The sequence below is a fragment of the Littorina saxatilis genome, unplaced genomic scaffold, assembly GCF_037325665.1.
Source record: "Littorina saxatilis isolate snail1 unplaced genomic scaffold, US_GU_Lsax_2.0 scaffold_1897, whole genome shotgun sequence".
Lineage (NCBI taxonomy): Eukaryota > Metazoa > Mollusca > Gastropoda > Littorinimorpha > Littorinidae > Littorina > Littorina saxatilis.
Genome location: NW_027129246.1, coordinates 6,156 through 19,150, shown reverse-complemented (window position 1 = coordinate 19,150; position 12,995 = coordinate 6,156). Strand labels below are relative to the sequence as shown.

The window sequence follows — 12,995 nt, the reverse complement described above, 5'->3', positions numbered from 1 at the left end:
GCGTGGTTTGTACATACGTGGGTGAAAGAGAATGAGACAGAGCGGGCATTAAAACTTGATTTATGTATACTACAGTGTACTGTTATAAATGCAAGTTACAACAAAAAGCCCGAAAATCAAACTGCAGGGAGTGGCGGGAACTTTGAGGCTGGTGGGATTAGAGAGGGGGGGGGGGAGGGGGGGGAGGGGGGGGCTGCAAATTGGAACAACTTGAACCGTCAACCAAATGATTCAGACACATACCATGTAATCAATTGCAGCTCCTGAAACATACAATTAGAAAAAAGTTAATGACATCCCAGTCAAGTCAGTCATGCAATTCGCAACTAAATGCTGACGTAATATTGTGTACAATATGACCAAAGGAATGATAGTTGTTACGAGTCTGCTCATTGACATTTTATGTCTATCCGTGTTATAGCTGCCAACCTCTGTAACAGCTTCAAGTGCAGAACTTACAAATTGTAAGTGTATCAAAGTAACGGTGTTTAATTGTAGTATTTGTTTTAAATTGAACCGCATAATTATCATCGTATGTGATTTATTAACCTTTGCCGGATGCCGCTTTTGACTACACACTCCCGACGATGCGGGTTTGTCTGAACCCATACATTTGAAAGAGGGTTTTTACCGTTTATTCCTCTAACGACGATGTGGGTTTGTCTGAACCCATACATTTGAAAGAGGGTTTTTACCGTTTATTTCTCTAAAGACGGGGTGGGTTCAGGGAAACCCACAGCGCTACTTCAGTGGGTGCATCGAATTTCTCCCTTCACCGACCTCTTGCAGGGGAGGGAGAGGGGGAGGGAGAGACTGAGAGAGACTGAGAGACTAAGTAAGAGAGAGAGAGAGAGAGAGAGAGAGAGAGAGAGAGAGAGAGAGAGAGAGAGAGACTAAGAAAGAGAGAGAGAGAGACTAAGAAATAGAGAGAGAGAGATTAAGAAAGAGAGAGAGAGAGATTAAGAAAGAGAGAGAGAGAGAGAGAGAGAGAGAGAGACTAAGAAAGAGAGAGAGAGAGAGAGAGAGAGAGACTAAGAAAGAGAGAGAGAGACTAAGAAAGAGAGAGAGAGACAAAGAAAGAGAGAGGGAGAGACTAAGAAAGAGAGAGAGAGAGACTAAGAAAGAGAGACAGAGAGAGAGACTAAGAGAGAGAGACTAAGAGAGAGAGAGAGAGAGAGAGAGAGAGAGAGACTAAGAAAGAGAGAGAGACTAAGAAAGAGAGAGAGACTAAAAAAGAGAGAGAGAGACTAAGAAAGAGAGAGAGAGACTAAGAAAGATAGAGAGAGAGAGACAAATAAAGAGAGAGAGAGAGACTAAGAAAGAGAGAGAGAGAGAGAGACTAAGAAAGAGAGAGAGAGAGAGAGAGACTAAGAAAGAGAGAGAGAGACTAAGAAAGAGAGAGAGAGACTAAGAAAGAGAGACAGAGAGAGACTAAGAAAGAGAGAGAGAGAGAGACTAAGAAAGAGAGAGAGAGACTAAGAAAGAGAGAGAGAGATTAAGAAAGAGAGAGAGAGAGACTAAGAAAGAGAGAGAGAGAGACTAAGAAAGAGAGAGAGAGACTAAGAAAGAGAGAGAGAGAGAGAGACTAAGAAAGAGAGAGAGAAACTAAGAAAGAGAGAGAGACTAAGAAAGAGAGAGAGAGTCTAAGAAAGAGAGAGAGACTAAGAAAGAGAGAGAGAGAGACTAAGAAAGAGAGAGAGAGAGACTAAGAAAGATAGAGAGAGAGAGAGACAAATAAAGAGAGAGAGAGAGACTAAGAAAGAGAGAGAGAGAGACTAAGAGAGAGAGAGAGAGAGACTAAGAAAGAGAGAGAGAGACTAAGAAAGAGAGAGAGAGAGACTAAGAAAGAGAGAGAGAAACTAAGAAAGAGAGAGAGACTAAGAAAGAGAGAGAGAGAGACTAATAAAGAGAGAGAGAGACTAAGAAAGAGAGAGACTAAGAAAGAGAGAGAGAGACTAAGAAAGAGAGAGAGAGAGACTAAGAAAGATAGAGAGAGAGAGACAAATAAAGAGAGAGAGAGACTAAGAAAGAGAGAGAGAGACTAAGAGAGAGAGAGAGAGAGACTAAGAAAGAGAGAGAGACTAAGAAAGAGAGAGAGAGAGACTAAGAAAGAGAGAGAGAGAGACTAAGAAAGAGAGAGAGAGAGACAAAGAAAGAGAGAGAGAGAGACTAAGAAAGATAGAGAGAGAGAGACTAAGAAAGAGAGAGAGAGAGACTAAGAAAGAGAGAGAGAGAGACTAAGAAAGAGAGAGAGAGACTAAGAAAGAGAGAGAGACTAAGAAAGAGAGAGAAAGAGAGACTAAGAAATAGAGAGAGACTAAGAGAGAGAGAGAGACTAAGAAAGAGAGAGAGAGAGACTAAGAGAGAGAGAGAGACTAAGAAAGAGAGAGAGAGACTAAGAAAGAGAGAGAGAGACTAAGAAAGAGAAAGAGAGAGAGAGACTAAGAAAGAGAAAGAGAGAGAGAGACTAAGAAAGAGAGACAGAGAGAGAGACTAAGAGAGAGAGACTAAGAGAGAGAGAGACAGAGAGAGAGACAGAGAGAGAGAGACAGAGAGAGAGAAACAGAGGGAGAGAGACAGAGACAGACAGTCAGATAGACAGACAGTCAGATAGACGGATAGACAGATAGACGGATAGACAGATAGACAGACAGACAAACAGACAGAGCAACTGACAACAGACAGACAGACAGAGAGATACGGACAGACAGACAGAGAGACAGACAGTCTCTTGGAGACAAACAGGCAGACAGACACTGTTCCGCCGCTTTGGTAATTATGGGTGTAGCAGAACCCGCGCCGTCGGCAGAGGGATAGTTACATTCACTACTACTCTTTAAAAGTATGGGTATGTGTGAACCCGCGCCGTCGGCAGAGGGATAGTTACAATCACTACTACTCTTTAAAAGTATGGGTATGTGTGAACCCGCGCCATCGGTAGTGTTTATGTAAATTATCATAATCAATTAATTTTAATGTTTTGTCATGTACACACTAAAAATTTGCAGACAGAGAGCAAATTAGGTGTGTGAGAGATACTTAAAATTTCAAAACGATACCTTTAATGGTTCCAGAGTTACAATGATTTTAGTGTGTCTCTGGGTACAGGTGAACCCAGGAAGCACGGCAAAGGTTAAACAAGAACATACATTATGACAACTGTATTCAGACCAATAAACAACAGCAGAAATATAACAAATTATGTCCATTACATGTTTACACCCCTGTTATTCGGGGTCAAAATTGTGACCCTCCACCACGAAATGAGTCGCATGTCACCTCGCGCGGCTCTGCGCTAGGCTTAATATAAGTCTGGGGAGTGTCTGGTAAAAGCGTGAGGGTCACCTCAGTCACAGGCTTATAACTCAAACAGTTTTCGCTCTATTTTAAAACGGTTTTCACCACTGGATAGAGCATAAAAATGTAAAAATATGAAAATCATGCACAGGTGACATGCGACTCATTTCGTGGTTGAGGGTCACATATACATTTGCATGGTTTTATTGATTTAAAGGGCACGCTTTATAGCATCTTCCCAAACATAAAACAAATTTAAAGTGCTGTGCAGCTGTGTCTGTGACTCACCTGTGTTTTCGTGTTTGAGATACAGAGGGTCAACGTTGAAGGTGCGATGGAGTGCTCCACTGTTCTTCAACCTGCAAGGGTTCAGTTCAGTTCAGTTCAGTTCAGTTCAGTTCAGTTCAATGTAACACATATCAATTCAGTTCAATTCAATTCAAATCAAGTCAACCTTATTTTCTGAAAATGATACATATAGATATTTGCCTTTACGCAAGCACGCACACACACACACACACACACACACACACACACACACACACACACACACGCACGCGCGCGCGCGTACACGCACGCACACGGACCCACACACCCATGCACGTACGCACGCACACACACAAACACACTTCTTCTTCTTCTTCCTCTTCTTCCTTTAATTTCTTATTCTTCTTCTCCTTCTGCGTTCATCTGCTGCAGCTCCCAACACATAAGTTGACCTGGGAGAACGGAAAAAGCTTCGCCCTTATCCCACCACGCGCATCCGGGATTCGAACCCTGAACATCAAAGAAACCACTAGGCTATTGGGCCCATCTTAAACAACGAAATAGCCAGCTCAACGCACCACATTCCAGAGCAGTCAAAGTGGACCATCAGCCATTTTGAAGGGTTGAATGCGAAGGACTGCGCATGCTCCACTCCAGCCATGTACTTCCGGAACTCGGGACAGATGAAGGCGGAACCTGCATACGCCGCGTCCACGTGCATCCAGATGCCTTCCTCTTTGCCTGTGAAATATTGTGTTTAGATATTAAACGTTATCTGTTTATTTGACCAACATTGAAAAATGCGAGCTTCGGCGAGCTTTTTTCATGACCGCGAACATTACTGAGACCATTATTTGTAATAGTCACTGAGACGAGGTGTGTAACCAATTTATTCCTCCTTTCTTCAGTTTGTCCAATAAAAAAGGTGTTTTGGGACTACAGTTTCATCGCGTGTGTTCTGATTATGAAATGAAATATATTTGCTTAATTGACCAACGGAATGCAGTCCTTTTGTTGAAGTACCAACGTTTGTAGCAATCCGGAAGGGGAACAACTCAAGTCTCTAAACTCAAACGGTCCAATATCTTACCATTCTTGTTTTTTAATATAACAAAAAAAGCTTTATAATTGCATTCAACGACAGCGTCCCCAAGTGACGAACGCAAGAAACGATAAGTCATACAATGAGATAAGAGCGTCTTAACTGTAGATAAACAAAAACATATTTGTAGAAACAAAGGGAAAAGCGAAATATGTATTGAAGAAAAACATTTACATTTTTTTCAAGAACAGCTACACACATTGGCCAATGTACACAACAATAATTGCTGGACCAGCAGAAGTGCAGTTACAGTGCGGATTTTAACTCATGCCACTTTCAACTCCTGACTCAGTTTATAAACTCGAACAGAAATATCCTGCCAAATACCCCAAATAAAACATTAAGCTATCTTTTAAGATTTAATAAAGACCTTGGGTGGCAAGGTCCCAAACTTACCGCTAGACTCGTGTGCACACGCACCCGCTTGGTCCCTGGATATGAAGAGACAGTACTGCACCTAACACCATCGCTTCTCATAGCTACTTTATATTTTTTATCAGAACCTTTAAGAACACCCTTTCATATCCAAGTATCTCTTATTACCACTTTTAATTAGATGAGCGAGAGTGTGCGGGGGGTGGGAGGGGGGTGAACCACTGCACATAAAGGGAAAGTTTGTGCGCGCGCCTGTAGCTGTGTGTGTTTTTAATCTAAGACAAATTAATGTCGCCAATGTTTTTACACAGTGACGTTAAATGTGACCCTCCACCACGGAATGAGTCGCATGTCACCTCGCGCGGTTCTGCGCTAGGCTTAATATAAGTCCGGGGAGTGTCTGGTAACAGTGTGAGGGTCACCTTAGTCACAGGCTTATAACTCAAACAGTTTGAGCTCTTTTCTAAAACGGGTTTCACCACTGGATAGAGCATAAAAAACTCTTTAGAAAAATGTAAAAATATGAAAATCATGCAAACGTGACATGCGACTCATTCCGTGGTGGAGGGTCACAAATAAACGATTTCATCATCATGAAAGTGCGGACAAACAAACAACGTTTGCGAGAAACTACAAACAAACAAACAGAAAAGAAAAGAATCAACACAATAGACCCCCAAACATTTCATTGTTTGCTTAGCGCCCAGCCGACCACCAAGGGCCATATCAGGGCGGTGCTGCTTTGACATAATCGTGCGCCACACACAAGACAGAAGTCGCAACACAGGCTTCATGTCTCACCCAGTCACATTATTCTGACACCGGACCAACCAGTCCTAGCACTAACCCCATAATGCCAGACGCCAGGCGGAGCAGCCACTAGATTGCCAATTTTAAAGTCTTAGGTATGACCCGGCCGGGGTTCGAACCCACGACCTCCCGATCACGGGGCGGACGCCTTACCACTAGGCCAAACATTGATTTCCCGTGAAAATTAGGCTACCCCGAAATGTGTGTAACCGAGTGCCGAAACACTACGATCACCTCGGGAGGCGAAGTGCAATCAAACAGGATTGAAAATGTTAGGGCTAATTTCTTAGCCCTATAAAAACTGTTATGCAAACCCGAAGGTTTCCATGAACATACAGACAATCGGAAACCACCAGACCCCATCACAAACAGAATTCCACAATACACCGGTGTTGACTTAAAGGCCAACAACTCGGGTGCAGAGTCTGCTGTGAAAGGAGCGGTAGCCTCCCCTGTCACATGTGTATAAGTAAAGCAATACAAACGAGCGAGCTAAAAAGCTAAGAAGAAGGAACAAGCGTCGGGACAAGCAAAAAGAGGATGAAACAAACAAAACAAAAATAAAATAAACACATAAAGAAGAAAAGAAGAGAGAGAAGAAAAAAGAAAAAAAAAGAGAAAAAAAAAAGAGAGAGAAGAAGAGAAGAAATAAGACGGGGGAAAAAAAAAGGAAAAAAAAAAAGTTAATTAAGGTAAGATTGTGAAGCGTACACACTCGCAGTCCGATCCAATCCTTTGCAACCCTCGAAAACATTACTCCAAAGGTCCTCGTTCATTCAAAGAACAAACAATAGAGCGAATCCTTTATTCACACCCACTCATTCTATGACACGTGGTCTGCGCGTGCATGTTAATGATCGGCAATTTCCGCACACTCGCCGGATAGACTCCGGAGCGGAAATGAGTTTGACTCAAATCGTCTGCATCGATAGTTGATACCGAACCACCTATATACCCTACCAAGTCTGATGACAAAGCCTTTTCCAGCGGAGAGTTCTAATTTGAGGTAGAAAGAATTAACATTTGCGTGCGCATGTTTGTCTGTGTGTCTGTGTGTCTGTGTTTCTTTTCCGATGTCTATCAGCGAATCTCTGTTACTGTCTGTCTGTCTGTCTGTCTCTCACTCTCTCTCTGTTTGTCTCTGTATCTGTGCCCCACCCTCTCTCTCTCTCTCTCTCTCTCTCTCTCTCTCTCTCTCTCTCTCTCTCTCTCTCTCTCTCTCTCTCTCTCTCTCTCTCTCTCTCTCCCTCTCTGAAGCTTTGTCACCGCGTCTTTTCCTTTTCTTTTCCTTTTCTTCTTTTTGTTTCCTGTTGCACTTTACTATTTCAGGTAGGCAAAACACAAGAACGCTCGCGTGACGAATAACAATTATCCCCGTACAGCAACTGCTTCGGTCATTCATTATTCATCCCCCGATAAATGTCCTGTCCCGAGCGCCCGCACCTGCCTCTTAGACAAAACCAGTGTTAAAGCCAGACACATCTATACCTCAAAGTTTGTATTGAATTGTTTTTCCTTCGAAAAATTCAACGATGCAGAACTCATTACAAAACACTTGACGGAAGATGAAATTAAAGGGAGATAATTACTGTAGCAGCTGACCTTGAACTCGAGTTAATGTACAACGATCACACACAAAAATCAATACAAATATAATCTGCATCAACGCTTTCGTTTGATTTGAATTCCCTCTCCAGGTTTCAACGATCCAGAACACATTGCAAAACACTTGATGGCAGATGTTATTGAAGGGAGATAGTTAGTGTAGCAGATAACCTTGAACTGGAGTTAATGCCCTCTGTACACCGTTCACTCAGAAAAAGCAAGACAAATCTATACCTCAAAGCTTTTGTTTGATGCGAACTCCCTCGCAAGCTTGCAAAGATTCAAAACGTATTGCAAAACACTTGACGGCAGATGAAATTGAAGGTAGATAACAGCAGCAGCTAACCTTGAGCTGGAGTTAACGCCCTCTATACAACACACACGAACATGTTAAATGCCAGACACATCTATATCTCAAAGCTTGTGTTGAATTGTATTTCCCTCTCAGGGTTTCAACGATGCAGAACGTATTGCAAAACACTTGGCGGCAGATGAAATTTAAAGTAGATAATAACAGCAGCAGCTAACCTTGAGCTGGAGTTAACGCCCTCTATGCAACACACAAGAAAATGTTAAATGCCAGTCACATTTATACCTCAAAGCTTGTGTTGAATTGTATTTCCCTTTCTGGGTTTAAAAGATTCAGAACGTATTGCAAAACACTTGATGGCAGATACAATTCAAGGGAGATAATTACAGTAACAGCTGACCTTAAACTGGAGTTAACGCCCTCTATACAACACACAAGAAAATGTTAAATGCCAGACACGTTTATATCTCAAAGCTTGTGTTGAATTGTATTTCCCTCTCAGGGTTTCAACGATGCAGAAGACATTGAAAAACACTTGATGGTAGATGCACTTGAAGGGAGATAACTACAGAAGCAGCTCACCTTGAACTCAACAAATATTAAAAACCAGATACATATATTCCTCAAAGGTTTTGTTGAACTGGATTCCCCTCTAAGGACTTAACGATGCAGAACTCTTTGCAAAACACTTGACGGTAGATGAAATTGAAGAGAAATAACGAAAGTAGCAGCTGACCTTGAACTCGAGTTTACGTCCCCTGTACGCTCGCACGAAAAAAAAGCCTAGAAACAAATAAACCTCAAAGCATTTGTTGGATTACAATTCTTCCTCCAGGTTTCAACGATGCAGAACACATTGCAAAACACTTGATTGTAGATGACATTGAAGGGAGACAACTACGGTAGAAGCCAACCTTGAACTAGAGTTAACGCACTCTTAAAATCGCTTTCACAGATAAAAAGATAAAAAGATAAATACAATTTCTTGAACTGGTATTCTTTCTCCACGTTTCAACTATTCAAAACGTGTTGCCCAACGTGATTCGGAGAACACTTGGACTGAGATGCAAATAATGGAAGATACTGTTCTTGCAGTATGACCTGACCTTGAACTCATCTTCCGGAACCAAACCTATGTACATATGTTGTGTTTGGATTGAAAACAAGTTCAACGATCAATCCGTTTCATGCAAATTAGGTTGATCTGGCCAGTGTGTCAGCGCTTTCTCGGTGACACATTTCGGCCTGCCTATGATTACAAGTCTTGGTGAAAAATTGTCGTGCGTTCAGTTCAGTTTCACTCTGTTACAGATTTACTAAATGTATTCATTTCGCTTTACACGCCTTTTGTTTAACATATTCCTTTTTTCTGAAAAATAACAATAGCAGTCCAAACAGCATTTGTCACAGATGACCAATTTGTATCTGACAATAATTTTCTGACTGTGTTTACAAACGTGGTACAAGTAATGTGAGAAGAACGAACAATGAACCATTCTATACTTACAGATAGGTCCCAGTTCCTTCAGATTGTCGAACGCGCATGCGCCTGTTGTTCCCAATGTAGCACACAGCTGAAATACACAGAAAGAAAGTAATCATGTATTGTTATAAGATATAATAATATATTTCTCCTACCACATACGTGATAGAGACCACCCATGACATAACAATATATCGTTCACTTTAGTGGGTATATCATGTAAATGAGGTCATGTCAAACTAGTCTCGCCGGGACCAGTCATTTTCCACTGCTAATGATCAATCAATTAACAGGAGGCTTATATCGCGCGTATTCCGTAGGTACAGTTCTAAGCGCAGGGATTTATTTATAATTTTTATTTTTTTTTTTTTATGCAATTTATATCGCGCACATATTCAAGGCGCAGGGATTTATTTATGCCGTGTGAGATAGAATTTTTTTTACACAATACATCACGCATTCACATCGGCCAGCAGATCGCAGCCATTTCGGCGCATATCCTACTTTTCACGGCCTATTATTCCAAGTCACACGGGTATTTTGGTGGACATTTTTATCTATGCCTATACAATTTTGCCAGGAAAGACCCTTTTGTCAATCGTGGGATCTTTAACGTGCACACCCCAATGTAGTGTACACGAAGGGACCTCGGTTTTTCGTCTCATCCGAAAGACTAGCACTTGAACCCACCACCTACGTTAGGAAAGGGGGGAGAAAATTGCTAACACCCTGACCCAGGGTCGAACTCGCAACCTCTCGCTTCCGAGCGCAAGTGCGTTACCACTCGGCCACCCAGTGATGACAAAGGCACCGAGACAAACGATATACTGGAAACACTTTTGCGCTTTCTGTTCCCCTGGAAGAATGTTGAGAACTTACACGTCACGCTAATATTTCAGTTCTAGACTAACGTCTTTTAGCTTTAACGTAAAAGATTCCACGAGGCTTTGGTAAAGAGTTCCAGGTTCCATAAGACGCGCCTCCAATTTGGACGTGTCGACTCCGGGTCGTTTGGGGCAAAAGACACGCAAGGTTCTGTTTGTAGGATAACCAGAATACTACATAGCTTACTGTGTTATACGATGTTTACACTCGTTGCTTTTTTTGCACAGAGAGAGAGAGAGAGAGAGAGAGAGAGAGAGAGAGAGAGAGAGAGAGAGAGAGAGAGAGAGAGAGAGTGAGAAAGAGAGAGAGAAAGAAAGAGAGAGAGACAGAGTGATAGACGCAGATAGACACAGCCAGAGAGACAGAGACAGACAGAGAGAGGGAGAGAGAGAGACAGTCAGACGGACAGACAGAGAGAGAGAGAGACAGAGACAGAGACAGAGAGAGTGAGAGACAGTGAGAGGGAGAGAGAGACAGCGAGGCAGACAGAGAGAGAGAGAGAGAGAGAGAGAGAGAGAGAGAGAGAGAGAGAGAGAGAGAAAGACAAAGACAAAGAGAGACAGAGAGAGGGGGAGAAAGAGAAAGACAAACACAAACACAAAGAAAAAGACAAAGACACTCACGTAAAAAGGGATGAGACCCTCCTCTCGGTCTCTGTCCACAGCTTCACGCAGCGTGTCACCACGGAGACTGAGCGAGTCATCACTGGGCAGGAACCGCAACTTCACCAGGCCGATCAAACTCGCCTTCTCCACTGAAGAATGTGCCTGAAAACGACAAGAACGATACATTTTTAACACTCAGTATGTGGAGAAAGAATCAAACGCAACAACAACAAACTCGCCTTCCCCACTGAAGAATGTGCCTGAAAACGACAAGAACGTTACATGTTTAACACTCAGTATGTGGAGAAAAAATCAAACGCGACAACAACAAACTCGCTTTCTCCACTGAAGAGTGTGCCTGAAAAAGACAACAAAAAATTCGCCTTCCCCAACTGAAGAGTGTGCCTACAATAAGTAAGAACGATCCAATTGTTTTATATTATGTATGTGCGAAAACACGACAACAACAATTTTTGTTTTTAGTAGTGTGTTGGGTTCCGTGCTTGTTAACCACACATGCGCCTAACATTGGTAAAGACGATCTTCCCCCCCCCCCTTTTTTTTTTTACAATCAATATGTGGGGAAAGAATCAAACACAACAACAGCTTTTTTTTTTAGTGTTTTGGGTTCCGTGTTCACTAAACATAATTACATGCGCCTAAAATTGGTAAAAACGATCTTAAAAAAAAAAAAATGTTACAATCAATATGTGGGAAAAGAATCAAACGTACACGACAACACAAATAAGTTCAGCGGTTTTTTTTTTTTGGGGGGGGGGGGGGTTCGTGTTCATCAAATATACACACTTGGGAGTCCTTCTACTCACTTTCTCAGATTGTGTTTGTTTGTTGGTTTGCTTAACGCCCAGCCGACCACGAAGGGCCATATCAGGGCGGTGCTGCTTTGACATATAACGTGCGCCACACACAAGACAGAAGTCGCAGCACAGGCTTCATGTCTCACCCAGTCACATTATTCTGACACTGGACCAGCCAGTCCTAGCACTAACCCCATAATGCCAGACGCCAGGCGGAGCAGCCACTAGATTGCCAATTTTAAAGTCTTAGGTATGACACGGCCGGGGTTCGAACCCACGACCTCCCTTACCACTGGGCCAACCGTGCCGGTCTTTCTCAGATCTGACCAGATATGGGTAAGACGGTCCTCCATTTTGACACATACCAAAAATACCACCCCCCCCCCCCCCCCCCTTTCCGGTTATTGTACAGAGTTGAAATTTTAGTCACAGACAGACAGACAGACACACACACACACACACACACACACACACACACAGACACACACACACACACACTCACATACCAAAAATACCCCCCTCCCCCCCTTTTCCAATTCCTGTACAGGGTTGGATTTTCTTCTCACACAAACACACACACACAAACACACGCACGCACACACATACAAACACAGACACGCACGCACGCACGCACGCACACACACACACACACACACACTTACACACACACACACACACACACACACACACACACACACACACACACGCTAACACACACACACACACACACACACACACTAACACACACACACACACACACGCTAACACACACACACTACACAGGAAGAAGTCGACCTTTCAATGTGTGTCATATAATAAGTCTAAGTCGAGAGATGTTCCTATCTCATGAAAAGACTCATCAAATCTGTGATGGTGAACCGAAAACTTGTCACTGGAACAACAGTGTCTGTATAAATACGACCTTGACCCTGACTGACCTGGTCCGAGCAGTAGCAGATGAGCCTGGCGTTGATCTCGGCTTCCTCATACCCGCTGCTGGCCTTGACCTTTCGAATGATCTCTGCACGTGCCGCCAGTAGTGACACAAATGTACAGTCACTGGCTGTGGTCTGAAAGGCAAGCAGAGCAGGTTTGTTAGTATGGAATTTAGAACAAAAGCTACAAGTAAATCAGAATTTTAGGAACATTTTTGATTGATCATGTGGTTTTTTTTTTTTTTTTTTTTGGGGGGGGGCTCCTATTATAAGTGTCTGGTTTAAATGTCTTCTCTGTCCACAAGCCATTTTTTTAATTGAACCTATATTCAATAACGATAACTAAGACCGCCACCATCTTTCTCTCTCTCTCTCTCTCTCTCTCTCTCTCTCTCTCTCTCTCTCTCTCTCTCTCTCTCTCTCTCTCTCTCTCTTCTCTCTCTCTCTCTCTCTCTCTCTCTCTCTCTCTCTCTCTCTCTCTCTCTCTCTCTCTCTCTCTCTCC

General features: G+C 42.7%; 1 protein-coding gene across 1 annotated transcript; it reads right to left on the bottom strand.

The window, feature by feature from the left end:
• Nucleotides 1-3,585: 3,585 nt before the first annotated feature.
• Nucleotides 3,586-12,627, bottom strand: LOC138957515 (histidine decarboxylase-like; the record flags this gene model as incomplete). Its single annotated transcript, XM_070328627.1, has 5 exons — nt 3,586-3,656; nt 4,143-4,305; nt 9,274-9,340; nt 10,758-10,901; nt 12,496-12,627. Coding segments are annotated over 5 exons (577 nt in total), but the record flags the coding sequence as incomplete, so codon positions are not given.
• Nucleotides 12,628-12,995: the final 368 nt, after the last annotated feature.